The sequence below is a fragment of the Protopterus annectens genome, chromosome 13.part0, assembly GCF_019279795.1.
Source record: "Protopterus annectens isolate FY-2018-M chromosome 13.part0, PAN1.0, whole genome shotgun sequence".
Classification (NCBI taxonomy): Eukaryota; Metazoa; Chordata; order Ceratodontiformes; family Protopteridae; genus Protopterus; species Protopterus annectens.
The window spans coordinates 858,242,814-858,268,631 of record NC_056747.1 but is presented as its reverse complement, the minus strand read 5'-3'; the positions used below and the strand labels follow the sequence as shown (position 1 = coordinate 858,268,631).

The 25,818-nt window shown below is 40.5% G+C and overlaps 1 protein-coding gene across 6 annotated transcripts in view; it reads left to right on the top strand.

The window, feature by feature from the left end:
• ACACA (acetyl-CoA carboxylase alpha) overlaps positions 1-25,818 on the top strand; it is a 2,143,878-nt gene that overhangs the window by 325,561 nt on the left and 1,792,499 nt on the right. For all 6 annotated transcript variants that reach the window (XM_044054575.1, XM_044054578.1, XM_044054576.1 and 3 more), the window contains 2 exons: positions 3,350-3,511; positions 15,567-15,730. In XM_044054575.1, coding sequence (XP_043910510.1) covers positions 3,350-3,511; positions 15,567-15,730 — 326 coding nt within the window. The remainder of the gene's footprint in view (positions 1-3,349; positions 3,512-15,566; positions 15,731-25,818) is intronic.

The window sequence follows — 25,818 nt, the reverse complement described above, 5'->3', positions numbered from 1 at the left end:
TTCCTTGAGTTTATTTTTATACCAACCAATCGCTTTCCCATAAATATAAGCTTTTAGTGAATCCCTAACCATTACTATGTTTGCTTCTGAGTTGTAATTTATATCTAAAAAGAAATTTAGTTCATTCACTAACCGTTGCTTAAATTCTTTAATTTTTGTAATGCACGAGGGAATTCTAGAAAGGAATGTTAGTGGTTTAAAATCTATTTGCAGTTTTAAGACTAATGAATTGTGGTCTGATAGAGGACATGGGATTATTGAGAAAGAAGTAGTTTTGGTTTGAAGATCTTGAGAAATGTACAGTTTATCTATTCTGGTTTGAGTACCAAATCTATAATCTTGATGAGAAAATAACAAGGAGTTGTTATCAATAGCATTAAAGGTATCTGTCAATTTTAAAGACTGTCCATCTTTTTAATAGTTTTGCAGTAGCTGTTAAACGTGGAGATTTTTTATTAGTAGTTTCAGAAGTATCAGTGATACAATTAAAATCCCCCCTATTATTAGATTTCCTTTAGAAATATTTATAATTTGATCTAAATGTTTTTAACTGTTCCCATCCCAATACCAGGAAACCAGTATACGTTTACTAGTGTCCACAACCTATTATTAAACTTCAAAATGACTATAGCTATAAGCCCATCATTATCTACATATTTATGTATTATTTCAGAATTTAAGGAATTCTTCCTACATAAAATTATTACTTCCCTCTTAGATTTAAATTTGGAGCAAGCTGATGTCCTATAATCACTTGGGTTCCATATGAAGTTATCATTGTTTTTAAATGAGTTTCCTGTAAAAAAATTATTTGAGCCCTATTTAATTTTAGATATCTTAATAAGTTAGATAGATTACTTGGACTGTTTAGGCCATTAATGTTTAAAGATAGTAAAGAGAGATCCATGACAAATTATTTTGAAGAAGTATTTGAAGTGCCATTATGTTTACCTGGAACTATCCCCTCCACAAATATTAAAATATTATTAATTTGTAAATATTCATGTATTTAAAACACCAGTGGCCAGCATCAAGAGTACATCAAGCACTTGAAAAAATGAAAATGTAGCATTATTCACATGAAATACTTTATTCAGACCGGTTTCGGCTAACCAGCCTTCTTCAGTGAAAAAGTATGGCTATATGGCTATACCTTTTTTCTCTGTTCCAGCACTTTAGTGGAGTAGTCATTATCGAATTTTATTCGATTCTGATTGTATTTTATAGGACTTTTCCTCCATGCTGTTTTTAACACCAGTTCTTTGTCCATGTTGTGTCTTTTGGCTTTTCCCGGTTAGGGGTCGCCACAGTGGAACTCCAGTCCGCTAATGATTGGTAGTTGATTTGTACGTGCTGAGTTTACCAGCCCTGATGCACAACCTTCAACGAAGGTACGCCCATTCACGCATGTCTTCACACAGAAGACGCTCTAGCTGAGAATCGAACCGGACAGCGGCTTACTGTGAGGCGACAACACTACCGCAGCACCACCACCGCGGTACCAGTTCTTTGTCCATGAAAGATATACATTTTATTATAATTGATCTTGGTGGCACAGAGGAGGATGATGATGAGGTTGATGCTGAAGTTTTATTTCCCAAAGCACAATGTGCCCTTTCTATGCCAAAGGAAAAGCCTTCTTTAAGATTTAGAACCTCTGGAATCCATGAATTTAAGAAAGATATACTGTCCCCTCCTTCTGTTTTCTCAGGTAAACTGAAAATCCTGATGTTTGACCTTCTTTCCCTATTTTGTAGGTCATCTACTTTGGAGAGCCAGGTATTTTGCTTCAGGAGAACTCTGTTTGTGTTTCCGTTTCCTTAAGCCTTCCATCAGTGTCTGTCAAAGAAGTTTCAATGGTTATCTTTGACTGATGTTGCTTAAGTATTTCTTTGAAGACTTCTGCTTGTTTCTGAGAGTTCTCTTTTAGATTCTGTAGCTTAATCTTAAAATCATCCATTTTTGTTGATAATTCTTATAATGTGGTAGTCACCAGTTGTAGTTCCTTTTTTAGTGTCAGGTCAGAATGAGAATTCTTCAGGTTACTCATCTCTGCAGTTGCTGTGTATAGACTCCTGAGTAATTTGACAGGAAATATCTTATGAAAATCCACCAAAACTTGTATGTAGTTACTTTAGACTATTAACTAAATATTTGTAGTAGTTTTGTTAGAAATAATATAATTTCCTGAATTTAATACTAGTTTATGGAGCTCCAAAAATTGCTGCCTTCAGTTAGCCATTCAGGATCTGCCCCCCTGGTTGTAGTTTTTAAGTGCTAAGTTTGGTCCAGTCTTAACAGCCTTTATTGTACTACTCTGCCCACAGGTAGTAATGGGTATCTTAGACAAGCCATTTGAGCTTGCAGGGAGGGGTGTCATTCACAGCTAGAATACCAGAACACAGAGGGATGAAGCCTTGGGTATAGCTCACACAATCCAAGTTCAGATTACAGCCTTGCCACTGAGGGAGCTGATTGGGGATGACAGGAGTAAAGAGGCCACTGCCTCTTTGTTCATCCTATGGGAAATGTAGTGGCATGGTCTTCTGTGTTATGCCAGAAGGTTATGCCAAAAGGTTCCTTGCTTGATGGGAGGTTAGGGTAAAGGACATTTGTACAAGGACCAGACATTCCGTCCTTGTATAGCATTGTACCTGGAAATGGAGCATCAGTGAAGGCATGTGTGCATCAAAGGGATAGTAATTCAGGAAGCATGTCATCCTCCATAAGCACAATAAGGGATAGGATAAACAAGTAAAACCCTGGGGGCTGCCTGGATGGCTGTTTCCTTTGACCAGCTATCACCCATGGAAAAAAAAGTTATCCAAGTGAGTTACAGAAGAGATGATGTTTGGAAGACATCAAGGGAAACACCAAAAATTCACCACTAGAAGAATTTTAAACCAGATGGGCTCCTGCTTGACAGGGCTGCCCACAGCTGTTAGAATTTGTCAGAGAGAAGAATGTGCCAAATGTCTACACACCTTTACTTTTCTGTGACTGACAGCATAGGTGTAAATGACTACTTGACAGGAATATTGAGTGATAGGAGTAGTAGAAGAAGCTGGAGCCTTTTGGGGAGATAGGAGGATGTCTGTGAAAAAATTGATTTCTTGTGTCATAGAATGGGTCACAGTCAGTGATGCAGACAGCCAAGCCATTAGTTTCATATCATGACTTTTTGCAGTTCTTGATGTGCTGACAGTGTTTGGGAGACAAAGTGTGATGGAGGTGGTGGAAATGCTGTTTAAATGACAAGTCTTTGAGGAAAATATAATGCAGTAAGGTAGACAAGATATGTAAGCTTATCCTTTGCTGTCATTATCTGCTTTTGCTGTCTTTGTTTCAGATTGCCATGGGAATTCCCTTACACAGAATTAAGGATATCCGAATGCTATTTGGTGTTTCACCTTGGGGAGACTCTACTATCGACTTTGAGAGTTCGGCCAATGCTCCTTCTCCACGTGGTCATGTGATTGCTGCTCGAATCACCAGTGAAAACCCAGATGAGGTAGGGTTGGTTCTGTCTGACACATAAATTATTTAACATCATTAATCCTTTTTTTTTTTTTTTTTTTTATAATTCAGAAACTTAATTTCTAGCTTTTCAGATTTAGTGTTATAAACTTCCCTTAACCTGATGAGCTGTGATGCCTTCTATTCTATTGTATGCTATTCATAGTATATAGTATTATGGATGAATCACCCCAGGAGGACTGAAAAAAATATTGTCCTAAATTAGAATTTTATGTTAATATAAAAAAGTACAGGACATGAGTGATATTTTAAAATTACACTGCTCGACAGAGGCACAGCAAAATAATGTGTATAGTTCCCCATACTAAAGGGGTGGCGTAAGCCACAAAACGATGGGCTAGGCTTGTAAATGCCCTCGGGCAGATAGCCTAGTATGAACCTATGAACCTAAAATTCCATTTCCCTGAAATAACTGCATCAGTTTCTCAAGCATTTCCTAATGAAGAACACTGGCAATAACAGAGGCACAGGAGGCTAATGACTGTGTGTGTGTGTGTGTGTGTGTGTGTGTGTGTGTGTGTGTGTGTGTGTGTGTGTGTGTGTGTGTGTTAAGTAAATAAAATATTTACCATGTTGGCACTTGAGCAAGGGTAAGAATGACTTTTTTATGTTCATTGATATTATTTGTTTTTATGTAATGGCTATTAGCCAGGAGGATGAAATGAGAGCATTTTAACAAACATTCTGTCCATCCATAATCATTCTATGTGTCAGTTGTTGCATGTGTTCACCCATCATTTATTCATCTGTGTATCAGTCTGTTCTCTTATCTTGTCACTGTTTTCCTGGTAAAGCAAAGCATAATAGGGTATACTGACAAAATGAAGAAATTCTTAATACAACTGCCTTATTGTTGTATGGACATGTATGTACACACGTACACACACACACACACACACACACACACACACACACACACACACACACACGTTTGAGGGATGCAGAATGTGTCAGTTTTTGTTTGGTCATATCTATTATATTGACTGTGTAAAATCACAGGTCAGTGGGAATTGTGAATATGCCCTTCTGCTATTGTTCAATCTCAGAATTGGTATGTATGTATGTAAGTTGCAGGGGTAAGGTAGAGTGCTGAGGGAGTTGTCCTTGCAGAAAATGTTGTAGATGCTGCTCTGTTTGTTGCCTTTCCTTGGGAGCATGTGAGGTGTAGTTCATTGTAATGTAGTTTTGATCAGTTGATGTCCTTCCAAATCACTCTTGCAGTATTCTTTACCTAAAGGATCTCCTGCCTCACTCTTGCAGTATTCTTTACCTAAAGGATCTCCTGCCTCACTCTTGCAGTATTCTTTACCTAAAGGATCTCCTGCCTCACTCTTGCAGTATTCTTTACCTAAAGGATCTCCTGCCTCACTCTTGCAGTATTCTTTACCTAAAGGATCTCCTGCCTCACTCTTGCAGTATTCTTTACCTAAAGGATCTCCTGCCTCACTCTTGCAGTATTCTTTACCTAAAGGATCTCCTGCCAAGAATAGCCCAACATCTGGCCAGTATACCAAAGCCTTCAGTACTTACAGGTTTCGTATGTCACAGGCATGCTCCCTGTGCAAGGTGTAGGGCATAAAGGTGATGTACGGGAGCACCCACTCAGAACATCTTTGCCACCAGTCTGAATGCCATTGTTGAACGTCTGTCTAAACACCCTTCGGCTCTGCTGGTTACCAAATTGTTTTTTCAGTTAAGTGCCCCACTGAGGTTTATTTTCTTTTTTGTTATGCGTTGTGATTTTCTTATTTTTTTGTGGTTATTGTGTTCATGTCATCCAGAAAGGGGAAATGTTAGTGTGGGAGGCAGATTCCCCATAAAGACAGTCATGACCAATGTCTGTTCTGTTTAGGTGCTCCTTACGATCATACTCAGTGTTCTGTCTGCCAGACATTTCTGCCTAACATCCTTCATATTCATCTCTCTTCCTTGTTCATATACCTTCAGAATCGATGTCTGAAGTTGTTGGCTCAGGGTGCTATGGCAGAATCCTGCTGTCTTGAGGGCCAGCTGTCTGCCAAGAAGAAGGCCAAAAATGTTAGGTGTGAGCCGGCTGCTCTCCAGCCTCTCCTGGATGTCTTTCTCTAGGCTGGTAAAAGCCTAGACGATCATCAGTGGTTGCTTCAGGTTCCTCTGGATAATCTTGTTAGAGGCCAGCAAGGATCTGGCTTTTCAAACATCTGAACATGATGTTGAGGGGGAACCCTGCCTGCTTATATCTGAACTGCCAAGGGGAATTCTTCAGTCCTTAGTTAGGGAGGAGATTCCTGTAACCATTATTGAATCTTGACAGGAGTCTGACCCTCTGAGGGTGTTTCCTGGGGACATCCCATAGAAGAAGAATCAAAAAACAAAGTACATTTCCCCTGTTGTTAAGTATCCCCAGTGTAAGTGGCCAAATTTCACTCTGGGATTATTTAATGCTTTGATGGCCTTGAAGCCTCCTCAAGGGGTCACTTTGCCTGCTGTTGTCTGATTTTCCACTCCTCAGATGAAGGCCTGGACTCCAGGGAAGAATCCTTGGCTTATTCTTCCGAAATACCTTCCCCTGTGGACTACGGTTCAGAGGAGGAGGGTTCTATAAAATTCAGATTCCCCCTTTGGGAACTTTTTTTTGGGGATACCATTGCCTGCATGATGGAGTATTTCAAGTGGGATTGCTCTCAAGTCTCTGAGATTCAGAAGAGATATTGTGAGTTCTTACAGATATAGTCTCCTAAGCCATCTTGCCATTCCTCCTTTTCTGGCTTACCTTCTTGAGACTTTCTCAGCAGTATCTGTAGCTCCTGACTCTCAGCCCATGCACCTAAGAAGCCAGATGGATTCTAAGTGTAGTGTCAGCCTCCTCTGATAAAATGTCCAAGTTATTGCCCTGTACCAGTCTGTTACCTTCTGAAAAGGACTATGGAAAGGCTGAGCAAACACATTTACACTGCTGCCACTTCATCCTTCAGAGCCATCAACTATCAGACTTCTATGACCAGGTAAGTTTTGACCGTCCTTGCTTAGGTTTCTAAGGTTGTCTTTGACCTTCCTGACACTGAGGGGAAAGCTTCGTCCCTTTTCCTGCTGGGCTGTACTTCTCAAGTTGCCCACCAGTCAATCAAATGTAGTTATGATGCAGCTGATGCCTCTTCCAGGGCTGCTGCCTTTGGTTCAGTTATAAGACGTTATTTTTTGCTTCATCTTCAGGCTTTGCCTAATGACATTAAGGCCAAACTTTTGGATGCCTCTCTGGATAATAAAAATAGTTTTGGGTCTGCTGCATTTGAACTTTTCAAGTCTCTCTAGGACAAGGGTATAGCCTTGCAGGAGCTGAAACTTATTGTTTTTCCTATTCCTAAATTTTAGAGGAATTATCATTATAAGTCTGTTCATTATCTGTCAGGGTTATTTTATGGTTTGAAAGCTCTTCCCCCTTTTTAGGCATTTCTCAACCTCCATGGGAACAGCTCTGTCATTTCCCAGAGGTTCTTCACTATCTTTTGGGTCAGGGCACCATTCAAGCCATGCCTCTTGCCCAGGTAGGGAAGAAATTTTACTCCAGAATGTTTTTGGCCCCATGAAAGGAGGGTACTTGCAGACCATTTCTGGATCCTTTCTGGGTGAACACCTTTCTCAAGATTCCTTCTTTTTGGATGTTTCTCCCAATCTTATTTCTTCTTCTTTTATCCGAGGCATTTCTGGTCTCTCTGGATCTCAAAGATGCATACTATCACATCCTCATCATTCCTCTCTTCAGGAAATGTTTACATTTTTCTGTCTCTTTCTTGCATTTTCGGTTCTCTGCTTTGTCCTTTGGCCACTGTACTGTCCCAGGGGTATTCACCAAATGTCTTGCTACTGTCATTGCTTTTTGCAGGATTCATGGAATTCAAATCTTTGCCTATCTAGACATTATGCTTATTCAAGCTCCTTCCCCTGACACACTACTTTAGGATCTCAAGTTTACTACTTTCCTGTTACAGGGTCTGGGGTTCACCGTAAACTTTCAGAAATAAGTTCTGACTCCTTTCCAGGATTATATTCCCTCAGCTGCAGGCTTCAGATGGTTCCCGTGATGGCATCTCTGCCTGCCCATAAGGCTCTATTACTAATTGCCTTTTTCCAGTTCCTTCTTCCTCTGGTGTTTCAGGGTTCTCAGATTCATGGCTTCCACCATTGCCATGCTCCCTCTTACCAGGCTTTGCATGAGGAAATTTTAATGGTACCTCAAGTCAGTGTGGCTCCAACATTGCCACCCCCCTGAACTTCCCAGTACCTTTCCTTCCCTGCCTCAAGCTCAAACTTAAGTGGTGGATTAATCAGCTTTCAATCAACCCAGAGCATCCCTTTCACACACCATTTCCAACTCAGGAGCATTTACAGGCTACTCAGACAAGGGAGGGGTGCCTCCTGTGGCCTCCTTAAGGTTCAGGGTCTCTGGCCTCATCAGAGGTCAGACCATATCAGTGTAAAGGAAATAAGGGGTTTGCTTTTGGTTCTTCAGTCTTTCCACTGCCTCTTTCATCCCAGGCCCCTCAAAGGTTTTCTCAGAAAATACCACAGTGATGTGGTATGTCATGAAGCAAAGGGGCACAAGGTCATAGCTTCTTTGTCATTTAGCAAGTGACTCCTCAATCAGCGTACATTCCCTCAGAGCATAAACTAGTGGCAGACTCCTTGAGCAAGTCTGGCACACAAGCTCACGAATGGGTGTTTCACAGAGATGTGTTCCTGGACATTGCCCATCAGTGGGATATTCCTCAAGTAGATTTTTTTGCCTCCACTCTGATCAGGCAACTTCCTTATTCTGTTCCAGACTCCCAAGTCCTCTGGCTTGGAATGTGGATGACCTTTCTTTGCCTTGGAAGAGGATGTGTCTATATGGCTTTCCTCCCTTCCTTCTGTTACCATGAGTCTTGCACAAGATCAGAGAGGATTCTCCCAAAATTTTGATAGCGACTCCCTTTTAGATCAGACAGCATTGTTTATCCCTTCTGTCTCACTTGGCCAGTGCCGTTTACCACAAGTTAATTTACCAGGTGGATCTTCTTACACAAGACAAGATCTCTTATCTATCCTCACTTGTTCACTCTTCAACTGATGCCATGGGTGATAGGGTTTTTATCCCTTTCATGATCTTCTTTTCTGAGGACATACTTCTGTTCTGCAGGAGACCAGGAAGCCTACTACCCGGAAGTCAAATATGCCCAAATGAAAGCGATTCTCTATCTAATGCCTCTCTTGCCATCAAGATCCCCTGTCTGTGGAGGTTCCTCTGGTTCTCTCTTACACATGTGATCTGGTCCATGCTGGGTTAGCATATTCTTCAGTTAAAGCCTACCTGTCAGCAATTTCTGCTTTTCTGCCCTCATCTGGCCTCTAGATTTTAGGTCAAGCAATTTCTTAAAGGCATCCTTCATTTCAGGCCTCCCAGGAAGCCTGCTTCATCTTCATGGGATCTCAATTTTGTTCTTGAAAATTTTGACTGGCTCTTTTTGAGCCTGCTTCTTTGCAACACTGTACTTGGAAGACTGTTCTTTTGGCTGTCATTTCAGCCAAGAGGATGTGTGAACTTCAGGCTGTCATGCCTGTTCCTCTTTTTTAGTTTTCCACAAAGACGGGTGTCTTTTTTTTATACACCTTTTATGCCCGAGGTGGTCAATGAGTTGTTCATTAATCATTCTGTTCATTTGCCTTCCTTATTTCCTTCCCTGCAGTCTGCCAGTGAGAAGGTTTTTCACAACTTTGATTTGCATAGACAGCTCGGATATTATTTGTATAAAACTAAAGTTATTAACAAATCTGAGCAGCTTTTTGTTTATTTTCATCCGAGGACTTTGGGTTTATCTGTTCCTAAGCAAATCTCCTGTTGGATTTTGAAGGCTGTTTCTTTTTGTTATTCTTTCCAAGAACAATGTCTTTCCTCATCAGTGAAAGCACATTCTACTATGGCAGTTACCTTCTCTGATTCTTTTTTGAAGGGTCTGAATGCAATTACATCCTTAAGGCTAATACTTGGCCCTGTGCACATACTTCCACTAAGCATTGTAAGTTGGATGACATTTCCAGGGTTAGAGCAAGTTTTGCCATATCCTGCATAGCTTTGTAGAAGGTTCTTCTGTCTCTTCCTCCTCCCAGGCTTCCTCTTGAGCTTTTGTACTCTCCCTTAAGTAAAGAATACTGTAACAGTGGTTTAGAAGGACATAGTATAGTTGTGTAAAATTTTACCATAACAGTAGATGTCTTTCTATTCGCTGTTGCAGCATTTACTCCATCCCTCTTACCCTGTAGTTTTTTTAGCCGTCCTGGTCGAGGGGTTCTTCAGCCTCTTCCTTTTTCTCCTTCTGGATGAACGTGTTCTCCTTATCCCTCAGGATATTCTGAGTGGGTGAGTCCATACATCACCTTTATGCCCTATACCTTGCATGGGGAGCATATGTGTGACTGTTCTGATGCCTATAAGTAGTAAAGCCTCTGGTATATTGGCAGGATGTTGGACTATCCTTGGCAGGAGATTTCCTAGGTAAAGAATACTGCAACAATGAAGAGAAGGACATCTTCTTTTTTGGTAAGATTTTACACAGCTGAACTTTTTTTTAATATTTGTGGTTTGCTGTCTGAATGTTTCTTCATCTCAATAAAACTATATGCATGTGTGTGTATGGAGAGAAGCATGCAGTATCCATCAAAAGAGAGAAACAATTTGAGGGGCCTCTATATTGGTTGTGACAACTCTGACTGCTCTACTTCCTAGAACTTGGAGCTATCTTCCTTGTGCAAATATTGTGATTCCTTCTGTAAAGCTTTCCATCTTCTTTATAAAAAAAATATGATATTAGTTTCGCATGCACATAAAGACCTAAAATAAAAGCATTCAAACATTTGGGGTAGGAATAAGTGTATTCTTCAAACTTCTTGCCTCAAGAAAAACCCTATGAGTAAGTACTTTCATCTAAGATGCAGACTACTTGTAAATATCAAGAATAAACAGTTAACATTTATTTATAATTAGCATTTAAAAGATTGCAGTGTTTTAAGGTGTTACCTTCCATTTATTTTATTTTACATTTGTTGACCGGGCTAGTCTAGCTGGATACATGTCCATTTTCAGTAGAGGCCCGGGGAGAAAAGCTCCAAAGACATATGGAATAGAAAAAATACAAAAATGCAAAATACAAAATATAAAATATAAAACTATAGTATAAGATATACAAAGGAGTAACAGTAAAGATACATGCAAAAAACTAAATTAGAAAGTGGTAGAAGTTTAAGAAGTAAGCAAAAATTATTATTTTTTTCCCCACATAGTAGCAATAGAGAGCATTCATTAAAAATAGTATTAAACTACAATACTTCGAATGAGCTTAGCACGAGCAGTAAGGGATATTGTAAAAATGCAAGACAGTAAGTTTACAATGTTGTTGAGATGTAGGACGTTAGCCAGGGTTAGTGCAGGAACATAACCAGTGTATGTTGAGATATGATTTTAGTTTCTTTTTAAATAGTGTAAGAGATGACAGAGAAGTGAGGTCAGTAGGAAATGAATTCCATATCTTTCCAACAGTGTTAGAGAACAGGGTGTCACCTGCTAAGTTATAAGATCTGCAGGTGTTAATAAGAAGTTTGTTGGATGACCATAGGTTTTTAGGATTGTTGTAGGGGATGAAAAGGCTTGAGAGTATTGGTGTATTTGTCGGTTGAGAGAGGATCTTATGGGCTGTAGCAAGCTGGAGATATTGTAAATGGTGTAGAAACTCAAGCAAGCCAAGTTGTTTTAGGTTAAGGCAGTGATGAGTCCTGAAAGGGGAGGCAGTAGCAAATCGAGCAATATTATTATAGGATACTGCTAGTTTGCTGAGGTTACTTTTAGAAAGATTTGTATAAATGGGAGAGGCATAGAGCACAGTAGAGATAAGGTAAGTTCTTGCTAAAGCAGCCCTGGTTGTTGGTGTAAGAAAGGGTTTGACTCTGTAGAGGGAACCTAGTTTTTTATTGACTGTTTTTATAGTGTTATTGATATGAGTATCAAAACTGAGGTTAATGTCAATTGTTATTCCTAGTAGTTGGGTCGGGAGAAATAAGTGTACCGTTGTTTGATGTGAGTGTGAAATGAAATGGGGGGACTTACGGGTAGGTGAGAAGAGGAGCATTTTAGTTTTTTTGGGATTTAGAAGGAGGCAACGGTCAGTGAACCATTGTTCAACAGTATTAAATGCTTTTTGGGTAAGGGTATGTAATTCAGTTGGAGAAGTAGCTGAATAGATAATAGTAGAATCATCTGCATATTGAATGCGTATAGTATGTGGGATTACTAACTGAAGATCATTTATATAAATGGAAAAAAGCAGAGGACCTAATATAGAACCCTGAGGGACACCGAAGGAGATGGGCAGGAGATTAGAAAGGTTATTGTGCCAAAGTACAGCCTGCTGTCTGTTTTCAAGGCAAGATTTGAACCAACTGATGGCTAAGGAATCAAGAGAAAGTGATTTCAGTATATGTAAGAGGAGTTGGTGATTAACCATGTCAAAAGCTTTGGATAAATCAAGGAATACTGCAGAGGAAGGAATACTTTTGTTCCGGTTTCTATTAATACAATCAGTGAATGATAGCAGGGCAGTGGTAGTACTGTGGTATGGCCTGAAGCCATATTGACAGTTAGCTAGCAAGTTATTTTGTAGAAGGTGTTGAAGAAGTTGCTTATGGATACACTTTTCCATGATTTTTGCCAGAGGAGATAGTAGAGCTATTGGACGGAAGTTAGAGAAGTCATAAGAGTTGCCACCTTTGTGTAATGGAATAATGTGGGAGATTTTCCAGATTGATGGGATATTACCTTCACTTATGGTTCTATTGATCAAAATAGATATTGGGTAGGCAATGGCTTTTGCACCTTTTTGAAGGTATTCTGCAGGGAGTTGGTCAGCTGAAGGGGTGTTGGGTTTAAGTTTTGTGAGTAGGGAGGATATGGTGGAGGTGGAGACAGGTTGTAACTGAAATAAGGGGGGAGCAGTTAGGGATGAATTAGTAATATTAGAGGTATCAGGAGATAGGTGGTTGGCAAGAGGTTGGATGGCATTGGTGAAGAAGGAATTAAAGGCATTGGCAGTGTGAATAGGATTGTTGGGGTTAGAGCCTAGTGGATTGGGAGTGATAGATTGTCCTGGGTGAAGAAGTTTGTTAATGCTCTTCCAAAACTTTTGAGGTTTGTTTTGATATGTCTGCTGTACTTGAAGGTAAAAGTTTTTTTGTCTAGAATGATGGCTTTTTTTGTACTGTTTCTAAGTTGCCTAAAGGTTTGGTGATCTAATGCATTCTTAGTGGAACGCCATTTTCTCCAAGATTTGTTTCTTAAAAGAATTTTTTGCCTAGTATCATTAGAGAGCCAGGGGGCTGGTTTGGATTTACATCTAACAGAACGTTCTGGAGCATGGCAGTTCAGGATGGTTAAGAATGTGGTGTTGAAATACGCTACTGCTTCGTCCAGTGGGAGAGATTTTAGTGGTGACCAGTTCATTTGAAAAAGCTCTGTCTGAAAGAGTTCAGGATTAAATTTCTTTTTGTTACATACAGCTCTGACTGTATTAGGGTAGGTGAGGTTAGTTTTATGTCTAATAATATATGTGAGAGCGTGATTGCTTATGTCATCAGGAAGGATCCCTACTTTATAAGTTTGGTGATGATTGTTAGTAAGTATCCAGTCCAGGGTACTTTCTTTATTGTTGGGTTTATTTATTCTGGTGGGGAAGTTGATAGATTGTGAGAATCCGAATAAGTTTATATGGTTGGTAGGGAGATCATTATGACAGGACTGCCAGTCTATATTAAAATCTCCTAGGATTATGGTTTCTTGGGGTAGATTAGAAGAAGTCCAGTTGAGGATATTTTCAAGGGTGTTAATGTTACCAGGGGGCAGGTATAAACAAATAACATTTATAGCTTTACAAGTATTGATTTGAAGTTTGGAGATTAGTATTTCTGCTTTATTATCTTGAGGTGGAGAAAGGTCTATAGTGCTGACTTGTAGTTTGTGTTTATATAGGATTGTGACCCCTCCTCCCTTTCTAGTGGTGCAGTCTTTTCTAATGATGTTACACCCAGGTGGAGTTATTTCATTGTCTAGATCCGTGGGTTTTAGCCAAGTTTCAGATAAGCATAAAAGATCGAATTGGTAGATATCTAAGAGGGCATGTAGATGAGGAATTTTGTTGTTAATGCTACGAATATTAAGGTGTGGTATGAGGAGAGAGTTAGCAGGCTTTGAAGGGGCTATGGAGCTAGAGATATTTGTTTTACATGGTGCTGAGATGGGGGTATGGTAAGAGCCAGGGTTAGGATGTATATATCACCATCTAGTAGGAGGTGAAGGTGTGTATGTTTTTATTGAGAATATGTTTTCTAAAGTTGTCAGGTTGGAGTATGAAATGAGTATGGGTATATTTGATGGGAGCTAGTCTGTGATATTTAGGAAGAAGGTAGCTAGGTTTGTATATGATGTTGAGGAAGTTTAGTGAGGTTGTCCATCATTTCACCCAGAGAAAATCTAACAAAATAAAATACTTGTCCAGAAGATTTTATACCAGCCAGGGATCTCTGGCTAATTAGTCATGAAGGAGCCAGTCAGTCATAATTTAGTCTAGTTAAATCCACCAGTGGTAAAAATTCAAGAAAGTGGGCTGTCAGGAACTGGTGCTGTTGTCCTTCTCATGTAGTAACCTAATGTCTCATTTCTGATCACTGCTCAATTTGTTATTGCCAGGGGTTTAAGAGGATCAAATAAGTCACACTGTCATAATTTTCTTCTGTTGAAAATAAAGGATGTTTAAACCTTTGCGTTCTAAGTGAGCTGGATGGGGTAATGATCCAACTTGGGTGTTAAAATATATCTTTCATCTCTAGTCTGTTAAGGTCAATAACAGTGGTAAAACAAATGATGAGTGGACCCTGGTAACATAGGATGGTAAAATCAAAATTATTGTGGGACAATCCGTGCTTTGTAATAGCTCCTGGTTATCATAGTGTGATCTAAAAATCAGAGCAAGAAGGCTGTTAAATACTTTATCTGAATAGTTACAGCTTGATTTAAGACACAGGATTTGATATTTGGTTTTAAGATGTAAACTTTTTTTGTATTAAGACTGCTTTGCACAGACTAAAAATATATACAAAAGATACAAAACTGCTTGCAAATGTATCTAGTTGGTTGCATTTTCATGAGTTTGCTGTATCATGTTATTTTATAGTGTGTGCAGTGTGTGTGTGTGTGTGTGTGTGTGTGTGTGTGTGTGTGTGTGTGTGTGTGTGTGTGTGTGTGTATATATTTGTTAGCTAAACTAATATGTTTGCTTCTGGGTTCTGCAGACCATGTCACACCTAACCAAAAAGAATGAATTCAAAATTTCCCTCTACTCTCAAGGAGGGCAAGACTATATAGACTGGCTAGAACTTGAGGCATCCCATTCAATTACCTAGATTAACCTTGAAAGTGGCAAGACTAATACTCTGCTTGACATGTTTTGAAAGTTTGTTCCAGAGGGATATGTTGGCATATGAATCTTTCACATCAAGGTATCTTACTTATCCTCTGATGAAGGTTTAGTTCCTTTAACCGAACATTTGATGTATCATTAGTTCTGTGAAGGAATAGGAGATCAAATAGGGTTGAGCCTTTCATGGCACAAAAGACTAGACTTAGATCTCCCTGGTGGAGTCAGTAAGAGGTTGAGTGCAGAGAAAGGGCTGCCAGTCTTTCTTGATAGCTAAGATTTTTGAGACCACTGTTGTAAAGCTCTGAGGTCTCTCAAGTTATGGGATATTTTTAGATAAATACATGAAAAAAGATGCATTATATTCAGTAATGGTTCTGATGACAGCAAAGTGGAATTGAGACTTCTCTGAGTCTAGTGAAGATGCTTTTGGAAATTAGAAAAACAAATAAGTACAGCCCACCTTACGTTTGTCTACTGTGACACCATCCTCAGTGAAGAAATGTGGCATGCCTTGGAATTATGTTTAATACTGATTCTAATTTGTTTTCTTCACAGGGTTTTAAGCCCAGTGCAGGCACTGTGCAAGAACTGAACTTTCGCAGCAATAAGAATGTTTGGGGCTATTTCAGTGTTGCAGCTGCTGGTGGACTTCATGAGTTTGCCGATTCTCAGTTTGGACATTGCTTTTCTTGGGGAGAAAATCGAGAAGAGGCAATATCGTAAGTATTACCAGAACTTGCTAATGGAATCCACTGGGTTTTAGACAGAGAGAGAGAGTGACAACATTTCTTCAGAAATTTGTGTTCTAAATACTTTGTCAAAACTAATTCCCAAGTTTTCTAATTTTTCAACATTTCATTAATAAATTACTGCAAATTTTTAGTTAAGTCTGCTGTGTATAATTATATGGTCAGATTCAATAAACCCTACACAGTCCGTTTACACCTCGATGAGCACACAATAGCGCACTGTTTTGGATTCAGTAAGTGGCTCTACACGGTAAATACTGTGGCAAGCTAATTGCAGCATAAGCAGTTGAATTGCATGCTAATCAACCAATCCAAGATGGAGGAGCTGTTCAACAAATTATAAAGCAACCGTGTAGACTCTGTGCTTGTTTTTCTTGCAAATTCCAAAACCTATTGGAATACAGCCATGGAAAAGACTCTGTGCATAAACAATGTTAGGGGAAGCTGTTGCATTAATTCATGTGTATATGCAGCAGGCTGAAGTCTAAGCTTCTGCTAAGAGACCACGACCAAGCAGGAGAAGATTTTTCAGACCCCATTTGACTTATCACAGTCTGCATGATGTGGAAATTGTACACACTACAGGAACTCTGCAACCTCTGTCATCCTCAACTCAGACCCAGGGCAAACCAAGGGGAACCCATGCCAGTGGAGACAAAGGTATGTGTAGCATTTAAAAGTTTATCTACAGGAACCTTTCATAGACCAACAGCAGACATGCTGGGGGTGTCACAGGCATCTGCATCCAGGATTCTCCATCAATTCCTGAATGCTATGCTCCAACATGCCAGGGACCACACATATGTTCCTCGTACTGCTGAGGAGAGGCCCACAAATATTCAGGAGTTCTACCCTGTAGCACCCTACCCTGAATACTGGGTGTCATAAATTGTTCACATATAGAAATTAAGGCACCACCCGGGGAACAGGAAAGGCTTTACATAAATAGGAAGGGCTACCACTCTCTTAACTGCTAAGTCATCTGTAATACCAAGGGAATCCTCTTGAATGTGTGTGCTGGCAACCCAGGCAGTTACCATGACTTGCATGTCTGGCACACTAGCCCACTGGGTCATTGCAGGTTATGTACTGGAACCATGTCTGATGGTGTCCATCAGAAATGCACACAACCCACTGAAGAATGCCATAATGAGGCACATGAGCAAACTAGAAGTATCACAGAGTGTGTGTTTGGGTTGCTGAAGTTGCGCTTCCAGTGTCTAGATACATTCAGGGGAGCCCTGCCGTACAATCCATGTACATGTACTGAAGTATTCGCCATCTGTGCCATGCTACACAGCATCATCTTGAGAAAGTAGCTTCAGCAAGATCAACAAGGGGAAAGGGCACACATCCCACCACCAATGGCAAGGTCACCATAGCCACACACAGGTGAGGCGTCAGAGGGGGAACCAGCAGCTGCTCTGGGTGTAGGCAGATGTAGGCATGCACAGTATGCCCTTGCATTAGCTAAGAGGCAATGCAGGGCACACTGATTCACCACCTAAGGGACTAAAACCTTTATTCTATGCACATACATATAGTAATATTGATGCCAGGCAACATTCACAACCTTTACCTACCCATGTAATGGCCGTGTACTGCTAGCATCAGACAGAGTCATCCCTGAACTAAAACTGTTGCAACTGCTGGATTTACAAGATAAGTGTTGAACCTGAAGTGTATTGTGTAATTATATGAATGAATGGCATATCCTTATATGTTCTTATTTGGTAATGTAAGCAAGTAAGTGGATGATTTGTACGGAAATGGCTTTAACATGTGACAAAATGTAGAAAACAAGGATATTGCACAGTTATCATTTGTACAGGGTTTTGTGTTTGTGTGTGTGTGTGTGTGTGGGGGGGGGGGGGTGCAGAAAGCCTAGGCAGACACAAAAGGTTTTTTATGTGTAAGAAAGAGAAGCAGGCAGACATTTGGATAAAGTAACAAATGGCCAGTGAGAGAAAATGAGCTTTAAGCTTCACCTCTGAACCATGTAACTGGTTGTGTGTGTGTGTGTGTGTGTGTGTGTGTGTGTGTGTGTGTGTGTGTGTGTGTGTGTGTGTGTCTGTATGGGTCCTCCAGGTGAAATTGGTGTGTGAGTGTCTACATGAAAACAGTCAAGCTCTGTGCTAACTCTGTGTCTTTATATGTCAGACAGATGTGAGCCATGCATGGTAGAGGTAACAGTTCATTGCTGTTGTAACTGACCACAAGAACTGGTTCTGCCAGGAGATGTACTGGCACATTCATGCCCTTGATCGGATGCACTACTGCTACCTGAATGTGACTGCTGTCTGCTGGATAAGCTGTCCTCAGGAGGATGCCTAGGACCAAGACCCCATGGCCTGCCACCTCTGGGTGTGGACATGTGAACCAACTGATGGAACAGTGGAAGTAGTGCCACTATGAGAGCATGATCGGGCATGACCGTGTCAGCTAACAGCAGATGATATGGCTAACCTACGCCCATGAGGATGTAGTCTACCCTTCCAGCACACGTTCCATCACAGACACTTCCCATTCCAATGTGTCATTCATCCAATCTGTTGAATCGGCAACATGGTGGAGACGGTCATGCATGTCAGCTTGTGCCACATCTACAACCCAAAGCATTTCTCTGGAGGACCTATAGGAATGTGCCTCTGCCTCTACAATGGCCCAAACGTAAGTTGAGTGGCACAGGAACATGCACCTGGATCAGGTGGAAGATGGAGAGCAGATCTCCTCCGAGCACCCCTAACCAACCATCTTTTGTGGCACCTCGCCCACACTTTGGTTATGGCCAGAGTCAACAGGCACTAAAGCTGCAGTAACCGCACTTCCCTGATCAAATGTCTCACCATCCACCTGTCCAGTGTCTGAGAGCTCACTAGAATGGGTTGGCATAGGCCTACTGGCCATGTCCAGTGGAATTAGAGGGGATGACTGAATGTCAACCTCAGTGTCAGATTCAACTTCTGCACCCCTCAACTTGTGCCTCTGTTTGGCCACCATCATCAGAGTCTGCCAGTACTATGATATCAGGTGGTAGGAGTCCTACATTTCCACTGTCTGGATCACCTGTGATAATAAGCAGCAAGCACAGGAAAGAAATTGGTAGCTACACTACTATTGTCAAATATATGCTAATAAACTAAAAGTGGTTGCCACTACTAAGGAAAGTACGGCTATTTACATAACAGTCCTAACACCCACATCACATATATGGATAAAATATATAAATTCTTTGGACTGCTCATCACTACTGTCAAAAAAGATCTTTGGTTTACCATGTGCAGTTGACCCTATGCTTACCATGGATGATGGTCCTGGAAGAAGTTAAGCAAAAAGTAAGCACAACAGTAACACAACAGTTAAAACATTTTGCCCTTTATATGTCCATTAACAATACTTTTAACAAGAACTTGGATGACTAGTCCGACCTAAGCCCATGTATAACCAGTCAGAATGTGTTCACTGTAGCAATCTTCAGCTCCTCCCCAAACAAAGTTACTGTTAAATAGAACTTGTGTATTACTGTCAGTATGTTGCTATACAAGAGTATTTAGCAATTAGGATACATAAGCCTACCTGGAAGATCCTCCCGGGACATGCATGTTCTCCATGAAACAGTAGCACCAGTGCCAAGGACATGCTGTTCTGTACTTTCCTGGGAGCTGTGTGGATGCCTGGCAATGGACAGGAACTCATTTGCTGTTAGTGGTGGCTCTGTAGCAGGCCTGCCCCGGTACCCATCCGATTACAGGCCACTGCAGCTGCTGTCCTCCCTGCAGATGAAATCATGTCAGTGGCTCTGTGGAGTACCTGATCATATGTGGTGCTGTGGTCGCCTACTGCATTCACATCAGCGACTATTCGTTGCCAAATCTGCATTCTGTCTGACATATCTCCACGTCCCCTCTCAAGCAGAAAGGCACCATGTTGTCTCAAAATGTCCGCAATGATCTGATTCTTGGGGTCACTGAAGGATGGTTTTCAGGGATTGGGATACCTGGGTCCCATAGTCCTAGGTGACCTATAACACAGCAGAAGGATAGTACACATAAGTATCGCATAACTAAAAGTCCTGTTTCCAGGTGACTCATAGAAGGTAGCTCACTATTACCCACTGGAGAAACAAAAAACAGTCAAGATATTGAAATTTAAAAAAAAAATGTATTGCATAGTTGTAACATATTGCATACAAAGCAAGGTTGGATGCAAAACAAGGAGAGCAACAATAGCAACATATCCTTGTTTGTGCCAAAACAGAAATGCAGCTTTGCTGCCCCACCCAACAAAGAACAGGTAAATGACACATTTTGCTAACAAACCATAATTGAAATGCTAAAAATGTTGTTAACTGACCTGTCCCTGAAACATGTCTACAGATTTTACACAGAACATTCCATTTTAAGCTATTGCAAATGATATGTACATGTGGTCAGCACTCCCCTAGAGGTGTGTATGGTCGACGCTAGAAGGCTAATACCCCTGTCTCATTGAGAATATAGGACATTTTCCATGTCAACATAGCAGTAGAAGACTGTATGCAGAAAAACAGTTGTAACATTAGCAGTTACGATGACAGTTAATAAGGCTGTACATCTGAGAAAGTGAAATTCCCTGACAAACATACCCATGCCATTAAACATGTCTAAGAAATGCATACAGATAAAAGTAGCATTTGCTAATACAAATATATATTTAACAGATTTTTCTTAATGACATTTCAGCATATGGGGAAAAGGGGTTGAAGATGAATAGATGGATTTTGAGCATATGCAGTATATAGCTGAAAAATGGAAGCATAATACTTCTCAAGGACAGTAGTCTTCTAAGCAGCTATATCCCAAAGTAATATCCTCTCCTTTGTTATGCACATAAACAAGTCTCTTCATCTTTAGGCTCCTTAGCTACATGGTTCCCTTTTTATCTTGGTAATTCAGGGCTGTGAGCATGGTAAAAATGCAAATGAGATGTGAACTCATTAGAATTGCTGAATCCCAATTACTTGGCTCCGTGTATTTTATGTAAACAATAGTGCAGGCCTCCCTCAGTATTTGTTGCTGATAGATTGCAGTTGTGAAGGATTACTGATAGGGAAAAAGAAATCACAACAGCAATTCAAACTGAGCTACCTCCAGTGCTTGTGTCAGTCAGGTTAGACTTGCAAAGTATAGAAGTAATTGTATGAAGGTTTTAAATGTAGGTAAGCAGCACACATTTCACAGTTTCTGTTCAGGAACATCCAACCTCCCCTTCATTTTTTGACAACTGGATATCATTGCCATTTAATGTCTCACACATTTTAAGGACAATGATACAGAATGCCTTGCAGACTGCGTGTCTCAGATTACTGCTCAGATAAGACAAGGATGAGCAACAAACATAGAGAGATAAGACAGAGCTGCATTTTTGCAGGCAATAGTCCTAAATGGTTGTGTGATCAGTCAGTATACTACATTTGAAATTAAATGTACAAACAACTAGCATATGTTTTGTTAGTACCGTGGATGATGTTGCAATTGGTTGTATACAGAATGATTTCAGTTTCCTGCTGCAATGCTGTTTATGTGGCAAAGAGGGATAAGGCACCCTTACTCTGTTCTGAAGGTTCATTGGAGTGAGAGTTCAAATCCAGACCTGTGCAAAAATATTTCATGTGCCAACAAAAATTTTGTAGTTTTTATTTCATGCATTGCTTTTCTTCATTTCAACTAATTTTCCCTTTTTATTTATTTTTATATCAGTGTTTGTGCAGTGAGCAACTTAGTGCAAACAAGGGAAACACAATAACTGGCAGATTTAGCTGTGCTTATCTTGTTTGAGTGATGCTTAGCAGTGGCCCACACAGGAAGCAGAGAGAACAGCTGCAGACGGCATGTACTGTGTAAAGGTCAAAAATTATATATTATTGCAATGTTTGCTTTCAGTTGCATAGTGCCACTAAGCGACGCTGCATGGTGGTTAGCAAGGTTCTCCAACACCTGCAGCCATTGAATACCTGCAGACAGTGAATAATTGAAAACTGGTATGTTCTGCTAATTCTGTTGGGCACCACACAAACACACTAAGCAACATTGCGAGGTGATTAACACACAGAATGTCATAATGAATAGGGAAATATGCAACTGTCATTTAACTATTCCTGTGGCAGTAGGTGTAAGTGTAGGGCTGTGATACAGGGCTGTGATACAGATGGTCCTGGTTAAAATATGGCAAGTGCAACATATTTACTGTTGTGACAGTCTAGTTTATAGCAGTGACCAGAAAAATATGCAAGCGTTAATTCAACTTTCTTATGACAACAGTTATAAGTGTCGGGTTGCCATACACGTGGTCCTGGGTTCTAATGCAGTACATTCTAGGCATTTTTGCTTTTATTTCATTTTACATTATATCCAGTCCCACTTATAACACTAGTGGAGCTTATATGAATTATATCTATGAGGGATAAGACGCCCTTATTTTGTTTTCAGATGTATGACTCAAGGTGTATAATCTACTATATTTCTGTAAGTAAAATTCTGCTGTCTGGACTTGGAAGGCCTTCACACTTAAATAACACACATACACAGATGAATCTGTATACAAGAACTTTGTCAGGTCATACACATACTGGGTTAAGACCTCAAACTGTCAGCTGTATTTATGAATGTTTCATGACTTTATATGAGCAGCACTTTTCTGTGGCAAAGATGGAGAATCAATGGTGTGGAAGAAAATGTTTTGTCTCTTGTGCATAGGTTTGAATCACGCACTTTAAAAATCATTGTCATCTATGTATTAAGCCAAAAACAAAAATGTGTCAGATCATGAAATTTATGCCCCCAGTGCATGTCTGCAAAGTTAACTTGCCTAACAGTTACCTTCCAGTTTTAAAAATGTATTTCCACCTTACAACAGCAAACACCCTTCAAACTAATGTCAAGTGTCAGATTAACCTTCTGATTTCAAAAACTACTTTCCACCATGCTTGACATTGTTGCTCTTTACTTAACATCATGCAAACATGGTTGGCAGGAATTGGTGGAATAATCTTTTGTTGCCATTGCTCTACGTTTGGTATTAGACATGTCTGTCGTTAGAGGGGAAGTTGACCACTTTAGGGCACAGAGGCAGGGCGTTCAGGAGTATAGGAGATTTATTAGACTCCTGGTAAAGCTCCACAGCCAAAGGCTTCTGCAGGGAGACTATTCTAGCTCCCAATACAAGTCTGAGGCTTGGAGTAGCTTGACTAAGGCTGTATCCAGTGCATCTAGCACCCCACACACTGTTGAACAGTGTAGGCACCACTTCAGTGACCCACAAAGCTGCAAGAGGGATACTCTCAACCAGTGGTTGACTGAATTTCAAACCGGTGACATTCCACAGTTGTGTAAGTATGCTAATGAAGAGACTTTTTAATACATCTAAAACTAAATATAGGCAAGACTAGTATGCGTAATGCACTTCTGTTCTTTTCTTTGCTTTTCACAGCTAATGCTGATATAAGGTTGAATTGTCCGGGCCATGCTGAACGTCTGGAGAGACTGAGGGAAGCAAGTGATATGTATGCAGCACAACATAAGTATTATTGTAAATTTAAAAGTTAATGATAGATTTTTTTGGTATTCTATATGGTAGTAGCAAAGTGAGCATGTGTATCCTAAATATAAAAGCAAGTATGCATGCATAAGTCTGTAGCACAAACCAACTTTAGAAGTCAAATGTAAGAGTGTAGTCAAAGGCTGTGGGTTCAAATATCACAAGCAGCAATTATGCAGTACTGCATTTCCTTCATAATATTACATAAATTAAACTCTATACAAGTGGTATAAATTCCCTGCTGTTAACTGTAATCAGTATACTTGGACCAAGCATATGTGCAATATGTGCACATTGCAAGGATTACTCTAAGCAATCAGTAACAATAGTTTGTAGTTGATAGGAATTATGCTTAAATATAATAGTTCAGATAAAATAGTTGCATAATTGTGATAGTGCATTGTATGTTACATATGATGGTACTAATTTTCTTTTTTTTTTCTCTCAACCCAACATTTATCTCTTTATTTTGTGTTATGTATTGTAAAAATGTCTCCATGTCATCCATCTGTAACAGATCATTAAATGCTTCACAGCACTGTGAGGTAGGCCAGCCCCAGTGGGTCAGCCTGCCATGCTCAACTGGCTCCAGCAGTGATGCCCAGCGCATCTGGGACCTAACGTAGCAGTGCTGCCTCTGCATTACCTGTGCCTCAGGTTGCACTGCCCCAGCAGCTGATACTGTGGTACCCTCCGGGAGTAGTGGCACAGGTGGGGATTTCATCACCTGCCAGGAGGTGCCAGGGTTGATGGGTATGGTTGTGCACCGCACCACTGGTGTATGCCTATGCCAGATGGAGAGACTGCTCTCCCTCGTGATACATAGGAGGAGAAGATGTCAAGGACTTCAGTAGCCAGCAAAGTATGGGGACAGTGATGACAGTCCTGTGAGTGAGGACTAGATTCTCACTGTCTCCATGTTTGGTGGGCATGAGCTTGCATTGTCCCCTCCCTCATTCTACTCATGATGTCCCCCAGCCTTTTGTGCCCCTAATCATCCCTGTCTTGTTCTCACTGTATTCAGCTGGAGGAGGTTGTGTTTGTGCCCTTGCTTGACATTACCGAGTGCATTTTACACCAGCATGTGGGACACTGCTGTTAGCATTTTCTATTCACCAGACTCTGTGAATGTCACCTGCTATAGTTGAATTGTAGATGTACAGTATTCCCACCAGGGCAGGGTCAGAGATTGGTCTGTATGACAGACACAAGTCACTTATTTCTATACGATACAGATTACAGTGATGGGACTTTCAGTATATCCACATATGTCATGGCATGGTTTGAAGGCCTTGCATTATCTTGGTGATAAATGCCTGTGGTCTCTCCAGCTGCTGCAGGTGTTTGGTGAGGTACATGTAAAAGGGATCATTATACTGTTCTGATGATGATCAAATGCAGTGCTGTTATATAATTCTCAGATTGGAATATGATGGCCTGATATATGAGGTGCACAGCATAGCCTTTTCATACCACCGTGGACAGTTGGTTGAAGTTCAGATTGCTTTCTACATGTGTTCCCAGGTCTTGCACCACTGGGTTTCAGCATAGGGGGAGTGTTGTCAATGCTATAATTAACAGGGAATTCCACTTTTTAGAAGGGAAAAATAAACCCATAGTTTTGCATTTATTTGTAGACTGTGTGGCTTTGGCACCAATCATTTGTCTGTGTTCGCCCCTCCTGTAGTATGTTATAATCATTGGTGGACTCAAATGATTGCACCCAGTATGCAAGAATCAGCAAACTTGTTAAGCCAAAGGTGGTATACTTTAGTCTTGGCTGTCAAGAAATGCATTACAAATAGTAAATGGCCAAGCACAGATCCCTGAGGTACTCCAATGGTGACAGCTCTACTGTTAGTGGTTGATTCACTAACTTTCACAGTATGTGTTCTTTTAGTGAACCAATTGGTTAACCATCTAGTGATTTAAGGCTTAATCCCCAGCTGGGAGAGTTTCTCAATGATACCTGAGTGGAGGATTATGTCAAAACCCTAGGCCAGATCAAGATAGGCAGTGTGCACTGTCTTAACTTCATCCAGACCTATCACACAGAATCAATCGGCTGTGACAATGTTAGAGTGCCTATAGCATGACTTAACATACAAACCTTCCTGACACGGTTGAATACATGCTTTAACCCCCCACACACACACACATGGACTATGTTCCTGTAGAAGGGTGTACATCAACATGCATCCATCTGACTTTTGGGGGGGACAGCACCTGATGCTTGCATATATAGACACATCCTAACTCTCCTCATCTGTGAGGTAAACCAACATGTCATCATGGACCTTTGGACCTTTTCTAAATGGACACTAATAATATTCTAGCTGTGTCCAACAGACCTGTGTGAGTTGTTAATGATGCATCCATGTTTGTTATATCTGTTAGTTGTCCTGAACGAGGTCATCAAGGGAATGCATGATGACAACACTATCATCCTGTGGAACATGACCAAGCCAAGGTATGTGACACAG